Below are 13,835 nucleotides of genomic sequence, written 5' to 3' on the forward strand. Positions count from 1 at the left end.
ATATAACTTCAGTTCAGATACTGCCCACCAGGAATAGCAACAGCATCTCTATTTAGTGAGTCTATGTTTAGGGACAGTGAACCTAGATTGGCTGTTTGGAGATAGCTCTGTGGTTGCCGTATGGTGAGTGCAGGTCTGCTTATAGCCTGCGGGCCAGAGCGTGAGCCTCATGTGGGTAAACGTGGTGGCTTAGTGACAGAGGAACCTTGGAGCCCCGTCACCGTGACACTGCCTGTTCTCATGGGCTGGGCCTCTTAGTGGTTTGAGTCAAAACATCACTGCTCCCGATCATGATTGGCTGGGACATCCTCTCAGTCCACTGCTGAATTGTGGGAGGGCTTTGGCTAAAGGAGCTCACTATAATATCTATTTTGGAAGATTGTGTTTCATTGTGATATTTTGTTTTGTTTTCCTTTTGCTGTTTTGCCCAAGATTTGAGCCGTGTTTTCACTTGGCAGGGAGAAGATAAGAAGAGCTGAAATCATCTATGATCTCATTACAGCCTTGTCCTTGGCAGAGACCCTAAATGCATGGCTTTTTTAAAACTCTGCACCATTCAAGGTGTGTGTGGGTGTGTGTGTGTGTGTGTGTGTGTGTGTGTGTGTGTGTGAAAGAGCAAGGAGCAAGAATACATGACCCATTTCCTGTGAGCAGTTCCCATGCATTTGTTTATCCTGTTTCTGAGCTTGCTCCCTTTTATGAAGACACAAGCTCGCCATAAAGCTGTCACCATTGACACCAGGCCCCTAAATGACAGGTTATGGTACTTAATAATACATAGAAGAGGAATTTTTGCCCCGGTGAATTATATATGAAAAGCTCTCTGTGTGACTCAGAGCACGGGCATGTTAAGGTACACGCTGGAACAGCTACTCAGCCAGACCACATGTGGCAGGGAGAGTGATTTGTGTGTCAGACAAGGCAAACAGAGAGCGTCTGCATGCTTTAGACGCAACTTAAAACTAACTTTAAGACTGCCTGTGTGGGGGTCTGGGTAATGGGAGTGGAGGTTGTCACATTCATAAACATGATGTTGTTGCTATGGATACTGGTATATACTGTATATTTCACTGTGTGTCTGGGTGACAGTAACTCAGACAGCGTCATCAATGGATATATGTAATTATTCAGAAGGCACATTTGTGGCTGACACAGACATAGACCTACCAGGAAAAGATACAACACTGAAATACAACGTTTGGATGGTTGTGGCACTGAACAAGTTTAGTGTCCAGGTTTGGACTGTCTAGATGCACTGGTTTGTACTGGTTTACCATCTTTTCCATTTCTGTTTTAGTTGCTGAGGTGAGACATAATTCACATGATGTGAAAGGACAATTTACAACTCATTTATTCTTTTAAGTTAGTATTTTTATTTAAGTACCTTGCATTCTAAGACAATAATGCACAAAAATGCTAATAAACACTTTCAAAAGTTGATCTAATTGGAGATACAACAAAAGACCTTGAGCGGGAGGTCTACATGTCTCATGCTCTTCACTGGCCATGAAAAATCATGGGCTGTCAATGGGAGCATGTGTGCCTACTTTTGTAATGCAAAGAGAGCCCCCTGTGGCCATCAGGGGATATGCACCCCCCCCCCCCAAAAAAAAAGAAACGTAATGGGACTCCATGGAGCAAACATTTGCTGTCATATTTCTTGAATCCCTCATGAATATAAGTACATGCATCTTATGAAATAGGAGCGCACTGCTTTAGACTGCCAAATTGTTAGGACGATAACGATGATGTATACAGTAACTCCTGGTATGTTCCTACCTCCCTCTTTGAACTTCAAAGCACTGTTTTTTCCCCTCCCCATTACTCCCAGGGCCAGATGTGGCTGTGCAGAAAAGCTGAGAGTGCACACCTTTCATCATTATGAGGCAAAAGTTATGGGTCGCACCACGGGTCTGCTGGGGCCGCAATCAAGAGAATAATTGGGAAACTCCAAGAGGAAGAGGAGGACAGCTGTCTAAATAATTATTCATTGTTTATGAAATACTGTGGTATTTTTAAATTTGTACATGTACGTGATGTGTAGAGTTTAGCTATATATTATGTCAATGTGTCAAAGTTAGGTCATGTATTTTTTTTTTAGTAATGCCACACACATTCTTGGTGGTACCAAGTAATATCCAGATAATACATGAGTAATGCATACATGCTAATAAACACAGTCAATTTATGGACCCAAAGAATTTCAAAACACTGATAACTAAGTTCGATTTTTTTTTCGTAATCAAGGCAGGAAGCTGTCCAACTCACCATATTTCCGTCAGTGAAGTTAAATGGCTGGACAGCACCACCTGCTGGTGTAATAGTCTATGTGCAGCCATACATACACAGTCCACTATAACGGTTATAGTGTAACCTACCATAATAACTGAGTCTTGAGATTTGAAGATGAACACACACACACACACACACACACACACACACACACACACACACACACACACACACACACTCTCTCTCTCTCTTTATGGTATTTTCACATTCTGAAGATTTTGCATCTGAATGTTACTAAAGAAAAGTATTTTTAACCTCCTTATCCAGTATGCTACAATATACTGCATTTTGTTTGTATGTGACACCTACCGCATCAATTCTTGTAAACCCATTAGAACATGCCCTCCAATGGTTTGTATGCACAATCTCACATGAGCACTGTAGGTGCTCTGAGTAATGTTGATGCAGTCCCATGCTTAGGTTGTGGCTCATTCATTTAACTTGGTGACAATAGTTGAGCAGGACCAGAGAACAGAGAACCACCTCTCCTGATTTAGAACATTTGGCTGTATTCTGATGAGTCATTTCAATTCTGTGCTCATTTGAAAGAATTCTAGAAGTCTGGCATACTGAGAGCAGGCATTTGCATAGTGTGGGGGGGAGCAGGAAGAAAAAGCGCAGTGTGTAGACGACTCTCTTAAAGGCACACAGACACACAGGCTACGGGGGACAGAACAGCAAAGAGTGACATTTCTACAGGCGATGGGTGTCACATTCAGTCACACAGAGAAGAGTATTAGGCCTACATCATGCAGAATTCCTGGGGTGTGCCATTCCTTGATAGTAAGCTTTTCAGGAAAACCCTCTTTCCCTCTGACAAATAATTTTCCATTGAGGGTGAGTGCTATTAAATTGGAAGCTATGGGAATAAAATACAGCCTCCCCTTTGCCTTAGGAACTCATTAGCAGCAGTTCAACAGGACTGTTCAGGAATAATAAAATCAGAAACTCAAGTGACATTTGATGTTCTGCCGGTCTTTGCACAGCAATGCATACTATAGCGATAGGATAACATACGTCATGATGCCACTTGGCTGAAGCAGAGCTTTATTAGCTTTATTGTATGTTGTTGTAGCATGGTGCAGATACTATATTTCATCAGCAGTGTTGACTATCCTCAGAGGTGGTTCTTGATATAGATGAGCCCCAACCGATCAGACTCAGATTCGTTATTGTTACATCTCAGTATATAGTATACAGGTAAGAGAAAATGTAATAAGTCATAGTTGTGGAGCTGTGCAGTATTATTTTTCAGTGCTAGAAGTTGAATCAATTATAGGTGTATAACTAAGCATACGAGTCTGAGCGCCTGGGTATGTGAGGTCCAGAGATCTAGACTAGTGTGTGTATAATAGTGTATAATAAAGTATATAATGGGGGGCACTGTGGCGCGAGCCAATAAGCCCCCCATTTACGGGCTACAATGCCCGCGGGGACACGGGTTCGATTCCGGCCTATCGTTTCCCCACCTCTTCACTCCTCCTCTCTTCCTGTCCAAAGTATTTCACTGTCCTATCCAAATAAGGGCAAAAAATACTTCACTGTCCTATCCAAATAAGGGCTAAAAATACTTTACTGTCCTATCCAAATAAAGGCTAAAAATACTTCACTGTCCTATCCAAATAAAGGCTAAAAATACTTCACTGTCCTAATAAAGGCTAAAAAGCCAATAAATAAATCTTATAAAAAATAAAGTGTATAATAAAGGTTCACAGATGTTGTGGTCAGGATTCCAGTGGGGGCACACAGATATGACTCCATGATGCTGGGCATCTACTCTTCAGCAGACTGCCCTGCAGATCCTAGGTCACATCACGTTACTTGTACATTACGTGTAGCTTACTGTACTGGAGGACTGTTATTCAGGAAGTGAAACCAGCAGGTTATATTTTGGAAAGTGGCTACAGCAGGAACACAACATACATTTTCATTAGACTGTTAAGGTTTTGCTGACAACAATGTGGTGTACATGTATGGGTGTATCTGAGTTTAATTTGCTTGGCTGAATATTTAAATTCTTCAGTCCTGATAAAAAATGTTTCGCTCAAAATAGAATCTATAACACTGTGTTGTTATTTTTTTACTGAATTGCACTCACATAATTATCCTCAAATCGCAAATGCTTATTTTACTAGTCCACCCATTGGAATGCTTGATTTAGAGCACTAGTAATAAGCATGTTTGGCTTGGTAGCTGGCCGTGGTTCTGGGATGCCTATAGCGGAGATCATGTCCGCCTGCGGTGCGATGCCCGCTTACACCCCCTGTGGATAAGGGGATAATGTGAGCTTAGAGCTTCAGTGCAATGGAGGAGAAAAGGGAGGAGGTGGAATGCTTTGCTATGCCGGACCGCATAATGTAATGGACAGATAAGGCAGGTTTAAATATTCTAGAATGTGGAAGTGGGGTGAGTGACTGCTTTGGGTTCCTCCCAAACTTTGGTTAGAAAATGTCATTCATATTAACATCTATTTTTATTTATAAAAAAGTTAAAAAAAAATAACTAAAAACCAAATAACCAAAACCGCTGAACTGTTACAGGTTTTCTCAGAATAAATATTCTCAACCTTCACATCAACTCGTGCACATCATAACAGAATTTCCTTTTAACATTTTGCAAACGCTATTGCACATTCATACAGTTGTCTGCTGTTTAGTCTTACCCCCGAAAACATCTTGTTAACTATTCATTGTGCAAGTCAACCTCCAGGTTTTGATATCTTGTATTTTCACAATTTCTGTAATTGCAATTTCAAAGTCATGACATTTTTACATTATTTCAAAATGTTTGAGAATTCCTACAGCAAATTCAGTAACTTTTGGCCGCAATGACCACATCAAACCCTTGCAAGATCCTGATGAGACTGGCAAATTAATTGAACCAGTTATCATTATGTGTCAACCATATGCATAATCAGTTTCAGTTTTGGTCAGTTTCAGCTAAATTACTTGCCAATCAGACCGTGCTTGATGAGAATTGATTCAAAGGCAAAAAGTGAGTGTAAAACCTCATAGGTTACTAAGCCATATTGGATGTGCCAGGCCAGCATGAGAGAAAAATCCAGTAACAGCGTGTCACTGTATCAGATAACAACATGTTCAGTCATCTTTTCACCGTTAGCCTTTATAGCACACAACATCTACCCCCCTCAGGATCAACTTACAAGGACCTCATTGATGAGATTGGGAAAGATTTTTTAAGAAACAACATGCCAGATTACTGCATGTGGTCATTTTGGTGTATGTAAACTTTCGCCACACAAACACCATCAGCAAATAATTTGGTGGCCTCAGAAGATGCAGATTACTTTAAGTTTCATTGATTCTATTCTTGACCTATTGACTGAAATTGAGGTGAAATTTCTGTGGAGATAAGTCTCATGATTGGATAAAAGTACTTGGTTCACAAGGAATTTATGTGACTTCAAGAAGGTTTCCCATCATGTAAATGTGTTCAGCCTCTTACAAGTGATTCTCTGAATCCTTCTACTATGTTCTTCTTTAACCATCAAATGGTGTCTGTAATAGGAATATCATTCAACCGTCTACAACATAGTATTCAGTTAGTTGGCACTGATCTGTTATGATGAGCACTGTAATCAGTTTGAGTGAAATAGATAGTAAAATGCAAATTTGGAAATGAGAAATACACTTACTGTTTCGAACATGATAAGGATGATTTGAGAAATGTACCAAAGAGACTGAGAAAAACTGTAATTACTGGAACTTATCTACTACATTTATATATAAAAAAAGAAAAATAGGCAACACCAGGGAATGTACATGTAATTCTTTGCTTTTTTTAGAGGCACTCATGCCACTTATTATCTGCTGAGACATGGGGACAAATAACTGAGGAGAAGACTCAGAGCAGCACTCTGACAGAGGCTAGACATTAGACATGGTGTGCAATCTTGTGGTGTGCCACTAATGAAAAAGTGCTGCCTTGAATGACAGTATGTTCTCACTGGACGATTGCCTAAGAATAACAGCTGGCAGAACTGAAGCATTGGCCACTCTCTTTATTGATTTTAGCACAGTTTTGCTTGCTTGCTTGATTGATTAAACAGTTTTGCTATTACAATTTTGTTAAATTACAAGATTTATTTTATCTCAAATAAACACACACACACACGCACACAGACTCAAATACTGTGATCCACAGTGGTGAAAATCATCACTCATTTAAATGTTGAATGTAGGGTACGTATGCTATGACTTTCAATTCTTCTGTGTTTGATTGCTCCAGCACTTCTTATCAGGTGTCTGGATGTCTGAACCATGCAACGTATTTGTGAGGTCTAACGGCAACAGCAGACATTACATCTACAGCTGGTGGTGAGAGTGGCCACCGTCACATCGACAATTAGCTTATTTTTTGTTTTGCTTGTTCCCTTTTCTGGGATGACTCAGATGCCAGCCACTCTTGGACTTGTTGAGTTTAGGTGCTAATTTGGTCTAATTGGGTTGTGTTCCTGGACAGGTGGTGGTGACGCGTGCATAAAAAAGCATGGAGGTTTGTTTACTAAGAAAAAGAGAACGGGCAAAAACAGACACCTCTCTGGAGCCTTACGACCACAATCTGGGTCAGAGAGAATCTCGCAAAGGTGCATTTTTCAGCTTTGCTTTGTTAAGGGAATAAATAAAGGAAAATGTCCTCTCATGTGAGCCCTTAAGCAGCAATTCTGTGCAATCTGAGAGGTTGAGAGAGAATCAATTTATTTAGCCTCTGTCTCAACAACAAGCTGTTTCCAGACCTCCGACACAGAGAAGACAGATGAATCAGATTTGGATCTCTTGTCTCCAGATGTTTTAGTACTTTCACGTCCCTAGAAGTAACATCTCCATCCCACGAAATGATGTATCATACTGTATGTGTGAAACAGAACTTCAAACATCTCACATGTGAGATAACAAGGTAGTTAAAACATTCAATGTTGTTTTGACAGAAACCATAACTGTGTTCAGTCTGTGCATGCTCTGGGATTGGAACCACATCTCCAGAGGTTGTTGGGTTCATGTGCGTTTGGGGGAGCACGCATATCTGAGCACGTAGCAAGTTAGAGGACTTGAGTCAGTTTTGTGCTGAACTTCAGTGAGTCGCATGGTATGTCTCGAGTGCCCTGACCACAGGCAGTCGGAGTCTTTTATTTTACCCAAATCATCTGATGTAATTTGGAGTCACACTGCAACAGTTTGAGCACGCAAGAACACACTGCTGCCATTTCAGCCCTCGCCACAACAGAGGTTGGTTTTGAAGGGGAAAGGAAGGCTGTCTTTACTAAAAACAGTTTGCAGGAATTCTTAGTTTCCCCCCGCATTGGCTATACATGAAAGGGTCCTGCCTTATGTGTGGTATGGCATGCCTCAGAACGGCAAACTCTGAACGCATACACTGCAGCATGTAGCCTGTCATTCTAGCATTCCACACCAGAAATAATTTCAAAATGCCATTTAAATGGCGACTATGGGCACCTTATTTCTTTTCTTTTTAAAGGCCTCTTTCACTGTATCTCATGAATCATGGAACTACAGAGAGAATCTTAAGGCTTCTTTACTTTAAGATGCAGATTGATGCAGTACCACCTCGCATCAGCACGGCCTCTCCTCTGTGCTGAGTGAAAATGGATCTACAGAGAAAGGTCCCACCATTCTCCAGCATTACCAGCTGTGAAGGTCAGGGTGCTGTGGGGCTTTTTTCCTGGCAGTGATTCCCATGTCGCTCTGCACTGGTCTTGTTTATGTCCCTGGCCACTGCAAAGGACATACCAAAGATAGTAGGGGAAGGAGAAAGCACTGGCCCACTGAAGTGCTCTGTTTAAAGGGTTTGATGAAATATTTTGAGTGGAGTTTTGCTTACCTGCAACACCCATACAGTCACAGGTGGTAGAAAAGATAGGCTGTTACTAAGACAGAGAGGAAACAAACACACACAAAATAAACACACATCCACACAACATTTTGTTTCCTCCTTTAAACGTTAACAGTAACAAGGAAAAGATTTAAGAATACTATCAAATGCCTAATCTTATCTTAATCTGTCAATATAGAATATCTGTCACCAAATACACACACACACAACAATAACAACAACAACAACAACAACACGCACACACACACACACAAGCAGGAGGCCTTCACACAATGCTACTACACTATTTCACTTCATAACAACAACAGTGCTCATGGTTTCTGATGAATGGTGTTTAAACAACTAATATGAAAATCAGAAATCAGGTTAGGGAACTTGTTTGCAGTAAAAATTAAAGAATCAGGAACACTGGCAAAGGTGACTAGGCTACAGTTTTATTTTTTGATGATGAAACATCATAATAATACCACCAGTAAACCTCATTTAAAAAAAATGTCTACTCTGAAACACCAAGCTGCGTGTCTGCCACCTGCAGTAAACAGCGTTTCTAACTGCATTGCAGCCAGGCCAGTAGGGGTTCTGTCGTATTCCAGTCTCCTTGAGGAAGATTTGAAGGACGGAGACTGCTCATTCCAGTGAACACGACAAGATGGTGTCAGTGGGTATTTCCTCGTCTAATAACACGGATATGTTTGAATGTGGTAATAGTCTATTCATCCTCGAATGGTCACCTTAATCACGAAAAACTGCAAACATTATCCCAAGACAAGGGCATCCGTTTCCCGCCTGCACAGTAGATGTCACTGTAGTGAAGCAAACAATTCAGCCGCCTAGTCCTCTACCTCCTCCCATTTCCAGCCTCCCCTCCCGAAAGGGTGTGTGTTCTGAAGGTTGTTGGATATTTAACCATCATCACGGATCTTGACAATACTTCGCCGGTGGGCAATAAGCTGATAGCATGACATACTTAAGCCACGTAAGCCTAAGGACACAGGAGTAGGACCCGCCTGGGAAGTACACAGCAGAAGCTTTCGAGTTCTACGGCAAGCCTAAATCCCCATTCTTGAGTTCAGGGGGACGTTTCATCTTGTGGGACAGCATACATTAACATCGCGTCGAAAGAGCTCTTCACCGGCACCCTGCAAGTCTCCTGATAAATGCTTACCTACCTGCAGCTTCCAAAAGGCTTTATCCTTTCCAGAAGATCTTTCAAAGTTGACAGCGCAGTTGCTACTTATCAATGAGCTGCTACAGTGGAAAGGAATGTGCGTCGTATTGCTTGTCAGACTGACTAGCAACTGTGAGTGATGACAGCGCTGAAAAGACAGGATACTAAACCAGTCTGTAGGCTGGCGGATACTCAGTCATATTTTAGACCTACCATTTGAAGTGCTGAAGATGTCCAATAACATGTCCAATTAGCCTAGTCTTTGGTCCGAGTCTTTTACACATTTCCTGCTTTGAAAACCAACCAGCCTACCTGGGAAGGGTGTGCTTCTCTCATCTCGATTTCAACAGGCTCGGAAGTAAATGAGGGGACGATGAGGATACTATAGTATACAAGAGAGGGGAAAACCGCACACCCCGTTGGATCGTTATGAGACAATTTTTTGAATTTGAAACGTCACAAATTTCTCTGATCCACAAACACATTTTTCGCTTTAGGTAGACGAGCGATATTCATTTACAGAAGTTTTTTCAACATGCCTCGTCGACACCTGGCACGTTCAGCCGGCTGCTGTAAAAGTTTTGTGGGAAGAAGACTGGTTACAGTAACATTGGTGGTGTTCTTGGTGGGTACAGTGTTGCCGCTCGGGGCAGCCAGCTCTCCCGAGATCACCACACGGGATGTGAACGGAGACCATAACCAAGAAACCCCCGAAAACAAGCATAACGAACATGACAGTCACAACACGTCTCAAAAGGCCTTCCCCGTTCTGTCCGTGGATTTCGACCGTATAGGGCAACCGTTTGAGATATCGCTATGGGTACTGCTGGCTTCCTTGATGAAGTTGGGTAAGTGAATCACAATTCGTGCAACAGAATATAGGGACTGGCATAACTACTAACCAAAACAACCGGTCAGAAATGTTGTAATATGATTGTTACTTTAATTTATGAGGAAGTAGGCTACAGTATTTATCAACAAGAAGCAACAATAGGTAAATTAAGCCGTTTTTGTTACATTTACTCTCCTGCTGGTCATCTTCTGACCAATAAAATAGGTGAGGAACAGCCTTTAGGAAGTTTGAACGATATGGGAATGGGAGTCGCTGAAGAAGAGAAAGATTGACTAAAGTAAAGAAAAAGCCTAAGACTAACAGGACTAAAACACACACACTATCTCTACCCCTGAGGTTTTCACTTGCTCCATTGTTGTGAAATATTTATGTCCTTATAAAGGTTAGTGGTCACATGTTACACAACATTGCACTTTCTGATGTGCTTCACCAGCTTTGTGGTTACCTTCATCCTCCTGTCAGAAGGTGAAAACGTGATTACAGACAGGGGTTCTGTCACATAGTAGATGTCTTTGACCACCAGAATCTGCACCAGATCAAGCATATTTAAGCAATCTACTCTTCATCTGGGTTGATTGTTTCCTAATTGAGACACCACATGGAGGTGTGACAAAGAGTTCAGATTGTCCAGAGTGAGTGAATTCAACTGATTAATTGATGATTTAACTCAACTGATGACTCCTTTAATGGCCTCTCTGCTATGATGCCTGATACAGAAAAGTATACGTTTCTAAAAGGAAGTGGAACCTTTGCTCTTCCAGGATGTTGAGTAAGATCTTGGGCTGTCTGGCGTTGTGGTTTGATTCACCTCTATCTGTGACTTGACAGTTTTTTGTTTACATTTTTTTCTTTTCTTGTGGTGGCAAACCATCTGCATTGTGTTTCACACCTATAGGGCCCCACCTATGAATTAGGTTGACCCAGGGATCTTTTGAGCAGTCACTGTTATGCTCTTTTTTGTACCTCTGTCAGCATGGATGCACACATACACAGATACACAGAACTAACCCATATGGCCTATATGCTTTACATCTCTATCAGATGTTCCATTCTCCTCTCTACTCTACTTTCAGTCTCCACTCCCTGTCCAGCTTCGTCATCCAAAATCATGCAGTGTCCCCTGCTGTCATTTGTAGGCTGCCAGGAAGCCCCTGGAGAGAAAGAAAGAGAGGAACGGAAAGAGAGAGTGAGAGAGAGAGTGAGAGAGAGAGAGAGAGAGAATGTGGGCATTGCAAGAGAGGGAGAGAAAGAGGAAGATGCATCAGCTGTAACACAGCGTTAATAGCCTGTAAAAACTTAATCCTCAGGGGCAGTCTCAGGGATTGACCCTGGTGCTTTCTCTCCGTCCATCACCAGTGCTTTGCTGCTGTCCACTGACTAGGAGCCTTCTCTCTGTGTTATTATGTGAGACCGCATTTATAGAAAAGTATTTTATTTATTATAAAAGTCGATGTAGTCTGTTCAATCTGCCTCTCTCCTTTGTTGACTTCTCTTCAAGTGCTGTGTCAATTCCACTTTGTCCTAAATCAAACAAGACTGAAACCAAGTAATCGCTATTTATCCAAGCTCTTAGGCGGCAGATGGAGTTATGTTGTTTAGTTGAACTGACTTGTGCACATCCAGAGCACACTACATCATAATACACACATAAAACCCTGGCGATGTGCTTGTACAGTCCTGAAGGAATTCCATATGAGTTGGCCCCATAGTCTGCTTATTGTCTCAGTTCTATAAATAGGTTTGAATGGCTTGTAAACCCAGTTACAGAGGGGTCATAAACAGACGGGGGATTTGTGCGCTATCCTGTGATTATCAGTTTCCACGATAGAGTATCTGTTATTGTGAGGTGTAACACACAATTTGTAATATATTAACCTTGATGAAAGATGACTATGAGGCACTAGGGGGAGCATGTGGAGAATATGATTGTGTGGTAAGAGCTGGAAGCAGTTCTGACAGAAGAAGCATGGTGGCAAACGCACCACAATTTAAGAACACATGCATATTAAAATGTGTCTATTTGTTGTTTGTCTATTTGGATATGTTTTCTTAAGTTGTAACATGTTTTCCCTTGTTGGCCACCGTACAGAAGCACTCAGCAACGCTACTGTGTTTTGACACGGCACCGGTTAATTGGGCACCTGTTGAGTAAAGAGGTGAGTTTGTAGTAATCGTCCCTGTGAGATTGAGCAGGCAGTGTGTGTCATCTAGCTCCTGGAGACTGAGTTCCGATGTGTTTGGTTAGCCAGTAGTGTGTGTCAGCCGGTATCCCCAGGATACTCCGTCACGGTGTGTTTGGTTAGCCAGCAGCAGGCTCCTGACTCTGCCATGTGTGACCACCTCACGTTTGAAGCACCGTACCCAGCTCCCCATTTGCAGTGCAAACATTGCTTGGCTCGAACAAAAGAGCGAGAAAGATCCTCACTGGTGCTGTCTGTGCTGCTCACCTTATTGTCATCATGTGATGTTAAATGTTAGTCACGTTGAAACCAACAGATGGACCATTCATGAGAATAAAGAATGGTTATTGGTGTAGATCAGTTCAAAAAGTCAAAGTCAAAGTCAAAGTAGCTTTATTGTCAATTACTTTGCATGTTAAGACATACAAAGGAATCGAAAAAAACGTTTCCCACTCTCCCACGGTGAAACATATATAAGTGCACACGCACAACAACAGATAAGACAAGACATATAGATATACATATACATATAGTTATAAACATACAGATACATGTACAGCAGCATACGTTTACTTTAAAGTGAGGTTATGGTATTGCAAAAAAAGGCAGCAAAAAGACATCCGGTGAGATGTATTTGTTACCTTGGCAGTGCAAGTATAACAGTAAGTGGTAAAGTGATAAAAGTGCAAGGGACAGTTTTGTTGCAGAGTCCTGAGTTATTGTAGGGGGGGGGAGGATTTCAGCCTCGTATCAGACTGACGGATATGGCTGGGGGAAGTGAGGGGAGAGAATTTAGCTTCCTGACAGCTTGGTGTATAAAGCTATTTCTGAGTCTGGTGGTGCGGCAACGTAGGCTCCTATACCTTCTTCCAGAGGGTAGGATGCTGAACAGACTGTGTGCGGGGTGGCTGGTGTCACTCGCAATCGAGGTAGCTTTCCGGGTGAGGCGGGTGGTGTATATGTCTTGCAGGGAAGGGAGTGGGAGTGGGGCACCAATGATCTTACCAGCTGTGTTCACTATGCGTTGCAGTGCTTTCCTGCTGTGTTCAGTACAGCTACTGCCCCACACAGTGATGCAGCTGGACAGGATGCTTTCAATGGTGCCCCGGTAGAATGCGTTCAGGATGGGTATGGGAGCTTTCACTCGCTTGAGCTTGCGGAGGAAGTAGAGGCGCCGCTGGGCTTTCTTCGCCAGTGATGCAGAGTTGGTGGCCCAGGAGAGGTCCTCACTGATGTGCACCCCCAGGAATTTGGTGCTGCTCACACGCTCCACAGCAGCACCATCGATGGTCAGTGGTGGGTGTTCAGTGTGGCTTTTCCTGAAGTCATCCTGAAGTTCATGCCATTACCTAAAGTATTTCTGTCTTTGATAGTGGGTAGTGTTTACAGTATGTGTTTACTATTTAAGAACACACCATTCTTTTCTTTTATCCCATTTGACAAGCGCTCAGTGTTCTTTAGTCTTTCAAGC

The 13,835-nt window shown here is 42.2% G+C and overlaps 1 protein-coding gene across 2 annotated transcripts in view; it reads left to right on the forward strand.

Annotated features, from left to right (window-relative positions):
* Positions 1-9,012: 9,012 nt before the first annotated feature.
* Positions 9,013-13,835, forward strand: part of slc9a1a (solute carrier family 9 member A1a) — a 41,778-nt gene continuing 36,955 nt past the window's right edge. For both annotated transcript variants that reach the window (XM_031577104.1, XM_031577105.1), the window contains exon 1: positions 9,013-10,179. In XM_031577104.1, the coding sequence (XP_031432964.1) occupies positions 9,867-10,179 (313 nt within the window). In that variant the 5' untranslated portion in view covers positions 9,013-9,866. The remainder of the gene's footprint in view (positions 10,180-13,835) is intronic.

This window comes from Clupea harengus, chromosome 11 (assembly GCF_900700415.2).
Source record: "Clupea harengus chromosome 11, Ch_v2.0.2, whole genome shotgun sequence".
Lineage (NCBI taxonomy): Eukaryota > Metazoa > Chordata > Actinopteri > Clupeiformes > Clupeidae > Clupea > Clupea harengus.